The sequence below is a fragment of the Battus philenor genome, unplaced genomic scaffold, assembly GCF_028537555.1.
Source record: "Battus philenor isolate CCGP_79_NKW_IND1 unplaced genomic scaffold, ilBatPhil1.0.hap1 SCAF_14, whole genome shotgun sequence".
NCBI lineage: Eukaryota > Metazoa > Arthropoda > Insecta > Lepidoptera > Papilionidae > Battus > Battus philenor.
In genome coordinates this window covers 10,226,623-10,238,754 of record NW_027181676.1, presented here as the reverse complement: position 1 = coordinate 10,238,754, position 12,132 = coordinate 10,226,623, and the positions used below count along the sequence as shown (strand labels likewise).

General features: G+C 31.9%; 1 protein-coding gene across 1 annotated transcript in view; it reads right to left on the bottom strand.

Moving 5' to 3' along the window:
* Kdm3 (Lysine demethylase 3) overlaps positions 1 to 12,132 on the bottom strand; it is a 165,866-nt gene that overhangs the window by 80,917 nt on the left and 72,817 nt on the right. The window contains exon 7 of the mRNA XM_068761134.1: positions 2,197 to 2,314. Within this exon, the coding sequence (XP_068617235.1) occupies positions 2,197 to 2,314 (118 nt within the window). The remainder of the gene's footprint in view (positions 1 to 2,196; positions 2,315 to 12,132) is intronic.

Genomic DNA, 12,132 nt, shown 5'->3' with positions numbered 1-12,132 from the left:
ATTCTGACATTCACATTAAAAAGTTGGTCCCACATCGATGCAAAGTAGTCAAACTTTCAACGAACAACAACAATGTAGACAAAGTTCAAACAATCCGTGCAATATTTGTTCTGAAAGCCTTGCGTGACTTAACCAATAATATGTCTATTTTTATGGATGTATTGTGATTAATATTTCTTTATACGGAAATTTTGTCACGTATAAAATATAAAAATTGAGTTATTGTTATTTATATACCGAAGTCTGATAATTAAAGAAATTAATAAACACAATTTTTTTAATTAACCTTTTGAATAAATATGTTAATGCAAGCTTTTAAAGTGAATTTTCATGTCACATGCTTACGAAATATTACATAAATTTAAATAATTTTAATTAATAAAATTACTCAACACTATCTGTAATTATATCTGCATTGTGAAAGTTATTGTTTAGTCAGCGAAAGAAAAAAAATTAATATGTAATTTAGTACGTAATTTTAATAAGTTCCATGATAATAATTTCAAGAGATTAAAATTGTTATTTTCCAGAATTGTAAATTTAAAAAATGTTAATATTTATAACTTTAATAGAAACATAACTAGCGTTAGATTTCGTACTTGTAAAATAAATATTATTTTTCCCAACCCAAACATTCTAAACGATATAGGTAGGTATTATCTAAAATCTGTCCACGCCGGGGTTCTCAGCCAACCCCTACGTCACAACGCTGTCACATGCAACCGTCGCACGAAATGAAAACACGTTTTATCGGCTTTTATCGTGGACCAAATATTTCAGTCAAGGTATAATTTTGCCTTCACATAACAGAACATTCCGATTGCAAAGCGACTTTTAACTTTTCGTTATCTTTAACTGAATTAATTTATTAAAGAAACTTGTTTGTTATATTAATGGTATTATAATTTTTTAAATCAATAATTTAACTTTTTTTCAGTTGCTTGATGCGCACAGCACAAGACCGGCTGTCATTAAGATCGCTCACTACAAGTCATAGGCACCTCCCTGAGATATCTATGAGAGGGTATACCACAATCACTCTTTGAAAGCAGGGTGGCGATCGCAATGTGGTAGTATGACCACCAACCTCACACCAACCTCAGGAAACAGTGTTTGTGAACAGAGGCCATCCTATATTATCAATACAAAAAGTGCCTATAATATATATATAAGATAGAATATATATATATATATATATATATATATATATATATATATATATATATATAAAATACATGTTTATATAAATAAGATAGTATCCGGGGAATCGACTTTGCGACTTCAAAATTTGCAAATATCGTTAATTAATGTAATACTCAGTGACGATAAGAATATAAATTAAATTTTTAATATTTAAATAGTTTGCATTGGTTATATCATAGTGAATGAACAAAGTAAATTAAATAATAACCTATTTTAATACTTGGTGATAAACTATATTAAAAATGAATATAAAATTTACCACTGAACATCTTGAAAAGTGGAACAGCTAAATGCAAATGATTGGCATCCGCTTTGACAGACGAAATAAATAAACAAGATAAATTTAAAAAATAACCCGAAAGTGTTATTTATACGACGACACATGTCTAATAAGTTGTTTTCTTAATTGCACAAACGAGTTACATTATAATCTACTTCATTAGTTGTAAACTTAAATAGAATTAAACAATATAACACACTACGGGCATTATATCCACTAGTACAAAGACTGATGGATGAATTAAGCGCGTGTGAATGCCCTGAAGCACTACTATTAAGATTAGAACACGGACAAATCTCTCCCGGATTTTATAATCGCCTTTTTGCTATTTCTGTGTTACGAGTCGATAGAAGTTATTAAGGAAAAACGAACGTGTTATAACGTTGCATCAAAGTATGTTAAGTAATTGATAACTTATGCGAAAATATAACTTATTTAATAATTCTATGTACATAATCCTTTATATATGTGTAAAGATTAATAAATAAGTAAATATATAATATTACCTATTTCTGGATCTATAACGACTAGATACTTAAATTATATAAATATTCCTTTTGCCGAGTAGAGATCGTATTTTCTGAAATTCCACTAGTTCTAGCCATTCGATAAGTTCAAGAAACGGTCGGAGAACTACTAGTATTAAATTTTATAGGTTTATTAAGTGAAACCGTTGCATTTATAAATGCTATATCATTCAACCGGACATGTACCTGTTGGAGGCTGTGGTGGTGGCTCAGCGGAAGCGATTTGACCGTTACTTCTTACAGCTGCTGTTTTCTTTCTTCCTCCAGCTGTGGCCGGGCTCTTATTGTTCTCCCTCTCAACTCTCTATAACAAAAGACAAACATCACGAGTGACTTAATGTTTTAACAAAGCTTACAGGCTTAAGATAATACTTTAGCATAACAATAAAAAAATGTGTTAAACATATACCTAATTATATGTTAAAACTAAGATACGGGAAATTGTCATTATCATTTCGGCCATAGATAGTCCGCTACTGGATATAAGCCTCTCTCAAGAATTTCCAATATCATCATTTGAAAGAAGTCAGCATCCAGTGTCTTTTGATAACCAAAAAATTTTACGCAGAAATAAATATACACTTAATGACGTAGCTTATTTAATTACAGAGCGCACTTTAAATTGAAATTATTTAGTTGTGAAGCCGTAATCTATTTATTTCTGCTGACTATAAACGTTCCGTAGTCCGAAATTTGTTGAGTCACGACTCATGGCGACTATTGCCGAGTCACCGTTTTGCCGGCGAGAGCAATTCTACTATCGACGATTCAGCAGCGCAAGATGAAAGCGCTCACTGCGCTGACGTATCAAAAAATCATCTGCTCTTGCGAGCTCAGACGAGGTTTTAGCTTTTTTATAATACAAGAGCCAAGTCATATTAGGATTTAATAATCAATAATGAAATAAATTAATGATTAATTGATTGATGAAATTAATTAATAATACAAATTTATAGATTTAAAAGGCAAAGTTAAATTATATTGTTGGTTAACTTTAATTTTTAATGTAATGATATGATTGGTTATAGATGTAAAAGCAAAAAAGACAAGAAAAAAAGTTCATTTGTCAACAAAAAACTTTATGAGTTTTACACATATTTCAATCAGCCTGTATTAAGTGATGACTCTGAAATATGTAAAATTAATTTATTTTTCCCTAACAGAATGAATATTGAATAGAATAGAGTATATTGAATAGAGAATATTGTCTGCAAGGATAGACGGTAAAAAATAATAAATTTTATAAAATTTAATATATTGAAATCTAAATTTTGAAAGCGCTTCTTCCTACTATATTCACAATACATTATTTCTGAAACAACAAGTTTCTGATAGTGTACTATGTATTAATTGACATCAAATGAACTATACATTCACCAAAGCTTGTACACCGATAATGAATCACCTTTTATAGCGCAGTAATTTTCTTTTACTAGATATCTAAATTCTTAAACAACGGAACAACTTAAAAAAATAGTGATAAAAAAATTCTGGTGAAAAATATAAAAGAAAATAGGGTGGATTATTGGCAAGGGTGACCGACACACAACACGCTAAGCGCTCGTGAAAAATGGGGCATTTCTGGAAGCAAGGGGGCAGGAGACCCACCCGACAGGGTGTTTTAGTAGGGTGGATCCTTCTTAGCGATTGAACTATTTATATACAAGCACATTATGCTTTGACACAGCCCTGCATAGTAGGTAATTTGGCAAACAGCTGCTTTTCGTGCATTGAGAAAAAAATGTCTTTTTTAGGACTGCTATAAAAAAGTATTTATATCTTTTGTCACGTATTATCCACTTTTAATGTAGTTAATCTAAACAGGGATTACTTTTTAAACAAAAAACCCATGTTATTTGTTATATGTAGCATTTTGAAATAAACACATTATATTATATACCAAAAATTTATGTAATGCACTATTATAGTAAATATTATTACCCTTTATCATAAAAGCTGTATTTATTACATGCCTTTAGTACGAAATACATACAATAACTGAAGAGAAAATGTAAAAAATTATTACCCTTTTAAAACAATGTCAATATTTTTATTCGTCGTCCAACCTCCGGGACATTTTCATTTAAATTGCACAAAAACACGAAACTATAGCCATGAGTTTTTTGCGGTTTTTATTTACTTTCTCAATCACAATTGTTTTAATTATTACTAAATGAAATGTCGCGTGAATTTATGGTAATTTATTAAAACTATACCTATATTACTGATATTATTTATTATATTTTAGTACAATGATTTTATTCATATCTAGATATACATATTTATACATAATATGGAATCTTCGTCTATCTTCATATAATATTATAAGTATACTTTTTGGTTTGGAAGATTTATTATTACTATAAACAGTAATTTTTACATTAAAAAACAATCCTTACGTCGCGTATTTTCTCGGCACCGAAGACGTAATACATGCGTCTCAATGTTCTAGTAATGTCTGTTGTTATAGCTTTGAACCAGCACGCAGTCGTATGGATTCAATACTGTTTGACAGTAGAAACGTACTTCGAGTGATAACGACCTAGTGGGCTCATTAAGAGAGATCAGCTACAAATTATTGATTGTTTTAAAGACATCTAAATGTTAAAAATAAAGGATAAAAATAATAAAATGTAAGTATATATACTCGGTAAACAAACAATGGCATCGAACAATCAAATTTGTTCGTAAGGTAAAAGTGAAATGTGGCATTACGGAGAAAGTGCGTCCACAGGCCGCTCTTTGACTGACCTACCCAATATCAACGCGAACTTAGCCTCAGCTCGACGCGAAAACTCACCGAACGTCATCACTCAATATTTTTTTCACAAATTCAAAATGTTATTTGTTTGACTATAAATTCACCACTATTTATATAATTACAATTGTTTTTCTTTTAATTTTTCTCCGCCTTGAACTATTACGATTAATATAAATTTCAATAACACGGGTTATAATAAACAAACTAAAAACATCAGTGTTAATTAAAAACAAATAAAATTCTAAGCAGCCGATTAATATACTCTTTCAGATAAACAAGCAACTTTATCCTGACATCATGGTATAGCGTCAATAAATTACGAGAAATTTACATTAATTATTAACTCACATTGACCTACATATCACTCAACCCGCAGAGCGGTTTGACAGAAATATTTGCTCTTAACCGGGTGAACAAGACATTTCTCGATATCTAACTATGATTAACGTGCAATGAACAATACATTGACAAAAAAATTAAAGTATGCATTACATGTAAAAAAAAAATTTTCTGTATTGAATTTAAAAAAAAATGTTGCAGCCAATAACTTACCCTATCAAGTAAATGTATTTTAGTAATTTCGCTGTGACTATATCATTGAATAAATTTTATTAACGACACGAGTAATATAACAAACATTACGAATGAGATCAAACAATTTAAACTTTAAAATGATCTGTACACAAATTCAACACAAGACATTCAAAAAGAGAAGTAATTTCATAGCAAATTTGGTGTAATTAAAATATTTGATTTCCAAACTCTTTTAATAGTAAAACTGAACAATAGTTGTTGCGGTTACACGGATATAGTAAATAAATACAAGTATTTGTCAAATGAAATAACCAATAATGAAAATTTAAGTATTTTTATAAATATGTTCTTGACTAACATAGCATAGCAGTTTTTGGCTGCTGGCTAAGAAAATTAAAGCTGTAAATGGCCAAACACTGCAATGCGGACAACATACATCAACCACAAAGTAGCCATTTTAACAAACGACGTCAGAGTCCGCTCACTGGTACAAACACTATCGTGCAGTTGCGCAGCCTTTGGACAGGAGCCTTTGATATGCTTAATAATGATGCCGCCCGTTGGCGAAGCTGTATTCAAACGAAGGTAAACTATACACCTGTATCGCATTTATTACATGAAACACTACGTGTACTGTGCTTGTACCGTATTATACCACTGATTATACAGGGTGATTAGTTATAAATGGCGAAGCTTTTATCATTTGCAGAAACCACTGTTAAATCTGTTAATTAATTTTTTGTATTGGAATTAAAATGTGACTCGGTGTACGTTTGTTTTTTTATGATTAAATTAATCTGTAAAATATACGGACATATTCACTTGTGCGCCAACTTCTGTGAGTTCCTACGGTTTGTAAATCTTATAATACATGGCAATGTTCACCAGACTTTAATTCTCGAATCACTGGATCCATATCTTTTTCTATGAACTCATGCTTGTACCATGTATACGTATCGAAAAAAATACTCATGATACATCAATAAAGGATGATTAAATATTTAAGTAATTAATTACCCTTCAATTAAGATTTTAATAGTAAATTTTGGAAACTGTTTTACAAACATCTAATAGTTCTTTCATACCAAAGTTGTAAAGAATTTTAATTTAAAATAATGTTCAAAGCATCCTCGGAATTCTCATTTAAATTGAGAATCAGTCAATATTCAATTATAAATGAATCCCTTGGCGCTCATTGAGCTCGCAAATGCCTCTCGCCTACGCATAAATTCGTCACGAACCTAACATTATAGGTATACAGGTGTTTGATGCCGGGTGAACGGCCCATTGAGTACACGGGGTGATTTATTTTCATTTACCTTTAGGGTTGACGTTCTGAACCTTTTAACACAGCGTGGAATATTCTACCTGCCTATGCTTCTATTGTAAAATCTTTTGTTATTTTCCCCTCCATTAAAATATAAAGGTATTCCGCAGAATTCAATTTCGGAACTTCGTCACAAAGCCTCACATTGAGTGTTATCGCAAACTGATTCAATCTCTTAATAAAACGACACAGTTTATATTATTGTTTAACATTTTGATTAAACCCGTCAATTAATAAAAAAATTCTTTTTAAACATTGTATCGGCAATAAACTAATTTATTACTACAAAATGATGAACAATAAGCAGTACATGATGTGTATTTAAAATATTTCATAAGAACGGGCTTATCTTGCCAGTCATTACACAAGCACCTCGACTGACCTTTGCCTGCTTGTTACTCGTTTACTCTTACGTACCGATAAAATCGCGGTCTACCATACAAACTACAATCTAAATAACTTTCATCGAAGATACAAAGTGTAAGGTTTTAGTTTGTAATTTTGAACGGTTATTTATATTTTTGTAAATCAAAAATTATTTGAGTGAGGATAGAATGTTTTTCACGTTTATATTTTACTAGAAAGGATATAAAAATAGAGATTTGGTTTAATTTATACAAAGAATTATTTCGAAGACCGTTTCTGAGAAAAGGTTTCTGAACATTTATCCAAAATCAAATATATTACCATTACACAAAATTCCTCGCGTAATAAGTTGGATACAATATTTTTTTTGTAGTCATAACGTATTTTTTGAACACAATCGTAGATTCAATAAAAATATTTTGACAGTAAATATATGTCTATTTACAACTTTAAAAAACACAAATAAATGTCTAAGCTTAGACGTTAGGAATGTTAACAAAAACTTTCTCAAGAGTATAAAGCCTAACCGCTTCAGGTAATACTATGGTCTGTTGGTGAAGCCGACGTGTTCCCGGTACATTTATCTCAATCTCGAGAGCCGGAATACCGGAGGGCAAAAAGTGCAACACGACTCGTCGGACCGGTGCCCCTCTATACCCTCCGCACACAAACCGGTATTCCTAGTCCACACCCTAAGCCCGCTTTTAACAATATTAAGACTTGCATGTTACTACTGATGATATCCGTATATGTTTAACATAAGCAATTTGTGAATCTAATGCTATAAGATACTATAAATTTTATAAAACACATATAGTTTTATATTAAGTTCATAACGTCAGAAGTAGATTAAATTTAAACCCCAGACGCAAAAACTTGGATTCAATCCAAAAGTATTCAATTTTATAACGTCTCTTGCAGTCCCTATATCAAAGAAATAGGTAATTAATCTACATGATCTGCAGATGAAATGTGGGTCACAATTACAAAAGAGAGATTAAGATCCTTTTTATGCACTAGTTTACTTGTGTTTCAGTTACGTATCGTAATTTATATTTTAATGCTTTTGATAAAATACATTTTTCTAATATTAATTAGCTCAAACCTAACAGACATCAAAAGAAATACCAATGATTAACGATATGAAAGCGAATTGCACAATTCGTGCTCTCTTAAATGACGTAATGAAAATAAAAAAAAACATTAACATAATGACACATCTCGAATGCTACGGACGATTACAATATATCAGGACGCAACGTGGCCCGACCGGTTCACGAAACTTTTTTTTTAACTCTCACGGCACGCTCGATAAAATTTGTAGATTAACAATCTTTACTGTGAGTTTATTACGGTTGCGAAATGTCAAAAACTGGATATGATTTCCGCGAACTGTGCCAAAAATGCAATGTCTTTTAATTTTAATTCGGTAAGTGGTAAAATTACTTCCATGCCCGTTATAGTTCGAAGGTTTACGGGTGAATTTGTACACGAAACTATGTTGGTGTATTTCGCTGGGGATTGTGATATAAACGCTCGAATCAGTACAGGACTTCGCATTCAGAACTTTATTGCCTTTCATAGAATTTTTTTTGGTAGTACTCGAAATATCGTAGACAGTACCACCTGTCAAGTCAATATAAAAGTAGAAAGGAGTTTAATCCAATGAAAACTGCCATTGCTGTTAAGAATATGAAGCAATACAAAGATTCCAATCACGGGTGAATGTTTGCAAATAGCGTCTCCCCAACAGCCCCGCTTTATAATTGAACAAAGGCACCGTAACGAACAAAGAAGTTAGAGAGGAACAAAAGCAAACATGCTACCGAAACTTAAACGAGCCGGTTTCTTAAGGCGAAATGATAGTTATAACAATATAAGCGGTTTAACATACGAAAGATGATGACGGGTGCTCTAATACCGGCGCGCAGCAGACATGTGCACTATTTCTTATACGAATGTAACGTAAATCGGCGCATCAAATCAACAGTCTAGTCTAAATGGGAGAGACTATTTATTGTTATGAATACGTAAGTGGGAAAGAGATGGGCTTTATCAGGGTGTGGCTATCTGTAGCTACTTTATATGCGCTGCAAGCGCTTACATAGTTGCACGCTGGTGCATAACGTGTTTATATTTATAAAGGCCTATAGGTATAAGACGACTGTGTCCGTGCTATTATATGCTAATTAGCTTTCTATTGCTTATTTATTATTGCAGATAAGCTTAAACCAAAATATTAGATACATAAATAGAATAAAATCTCTAAATTTTACCCACTAGCGTAAATGTTAAAGATCACCTTATATTTTTCTATAGCTAAATATGCTATAAAATAAAGTCTTATACCCAACACTTCTTTAAAACTTTAAATTAAAAAAGTATTATTAAAATATGTTTTTAACAAAAATAAATTATTCAAATAATATTGTAAGAAGCTGTCTGAAGTAGAACTGTTATGCCAACGTGAAAACTACATCATAAATGTCAATGACCAACGCTAACCGGTATTCAACAACAATGAATCATGTAAATTAGGTACCGCTGCGACCGGCGTCCGCCTTCTCGCGGTCCACAATGCCACAAATCACCAAATTCACTTCACGACGTCACGCGGAACATTCGAAATTTGAAAAAAAAACAACATGTGACGTTGTTGCGGTGAAAGGCGAGATGCGATTCGTAAACCGTTCGGAGTAAATAACAGAGCGTAGTGGTGTCGGTACGGAAGAATGGCGAACACTGGGCTCGGGGAGGGAGGAGGGACCCTCTCCTCCCGCATGCACCATCCTCCGCCCCGCGCCGCTCGCCCAGGCAAAGCCGCCACAACCAGACACAAGCCTGCATAATTAATTAAACTTCACACCCGTATACCATCTATTGCACCTTCCGTACACGCAAGGTCATCTTCACTATTCACATTAAGGATCGAACAGGCTATCGTTATTAGTCACGGTAATCATTTTTAAAACTTTTATATATTATGTTTTCATTACTCCATTACTATGATATAAATAAACGAACATAAACGAATGTTATATAAGACGTTGACAGGTAAGAAGATATTAAAAAATCAATAACAAGTTAGAATCACCGTGTCAAAGCAAAAATTAACCTTCAAAACAAAACAAGAACAAAGTAGCGACTGGCGGATGGGAATGAGGCCTCTCGACGTTGAAGGGGGATGGGCCGGGTAGTTTGGTTACGCGGGCGCGCCAGACGAACCCTGGCATCCCGCACTTGTCGCGATCGATATCCGTATCTACACGGGAAGTCGCATTAACTAACTCGCCCGATAGAGGTGGAAAGTCGGCCGTTGTTACTGCGAACTTCACCGATTACGGCCGCTCGAGACTCCCTGCTCCGCTACTAACTTTTTCGATCGATTTGAATACTGTTGACAATTTAAAAGTTAATAAAACGATCGACGGTGTTTATGGAACAGTAGAGTGATTTTTTTTTATAATTAAATAATATATTAAAAATCCGAGGTGATTTAAGGAGGAAAACAGTGATAGTTGTAACACGACATACTAGATTTAAATATTCTGTAGTTTTTAATAAATAACTATGGAATTTTTATATAAACACCATAATGTTTGTTACGTCTAGATTTGGTGTTATTTTTTTGACAGTCCCGATAATTGAACATTGGCTAGTTGAACGTAGTACCAGATGTTTAAGATTTTCAATGAACTGATTTTACAGCATCAGTAAACCTATTTAAAAAAATATTAATTTAATCTATATCTAAATATATAAGCAATAAAGACAATAGCGGGAGAGAGTTCAACGGATTATCGGTAAAGTAATATTATTCGAAGTTTTGAGTGGTTCTAGGTGTAAAAGTTTAAAAGGCGTGATTTTATAAATAATTTACTGTTACTTGGATATGGTAAACCTTCAAAAATCAATGTTTTCAGAAAAAGTAAATAGTGTTAGGAAAATACAGTAAGAAAAACTTTGTTTTGTACATTCGGATTACTACATAATATAATTAATTATTGTTACTATCTGTACCTGCAGACTTTGTACTGCTAGAATTTATTTACCTGTCGTAATTGATTGCAAACAGATGCAAAAACTTTAAATATTTTTGCTGACAAATGAACTATAAATTTACTCCTTCATAGCTCTAACGTATATAACCAATCATTTTGTATAATGGGAAGTGAACATAAGAAATAATTGCCACAAAATAATCAAATTTCTGATGGCATGCGTAGTATTATCCAAATTTACTGAAAAATAATGATGTACATTAAATAAATCTGCTATCAAAATTTACAGGGACACAAATTTTAAATTTATAAGTTTATTGTCAAAAACAAACCCAAAACCTATTTCAGTGGTAATGAGAAAAGTTTCAATCCATTCCCGTCGGTGAGTGAAACAGACGATCGTATGAACACCTTCAATACAATACATGAGAAGCAGATAAACAAATTATAGAAAAAAGATTTTATAGGTTAAAAATTGCTTTTCATTATTTTGAGAAGCTATTCTCATAAACTTTTGAACAACTTCCTCTTTATTTAAATAGCTATATTGTTTACGAACGTAGGTGTGACAAAATAATATACGGCACAATTTATTACAAAAGAGTATTATGTTTGGCATCATTCCAGCAGACACTGTTTCGTCGAAACATCACTGTACTGAAACGTTAGACGATGTTATGGAGTAAATAATAAACGCTGTTTAATATTTTAACTCGTTATAATTACTTTTTTGTGCTATTAAGTATAAGGCGCATTTTTGTTAATTAAATAATTTACAGTAATTGTAAATTATGTGTTGTGATTAGAGGTTGACAAAAATAGCACATAATTCACTATTATCGGTTTGAAAAAAGTTCTTGCGAAAATTTATTGATTACTTAAATATATTATCATTAACAATTGCCACAGAGCTTATCTCAATAAAGCAATTAATTATAAGTTTATTATAAATATAAACCATATTTTTTCAACTTAATATTTTAGCTATTCCTTAAATAAAATTTTCGAGTGACCTAAAAAGAGGTTGTCGAACGATTTATTGGGGTGGTAATCGTAAAGCGGCTTTCTTTTGGCTAATCCTTTTCTCCTTAATCATGTTTAAATGTTTGTAAAGTTAATATTAACATATCTAA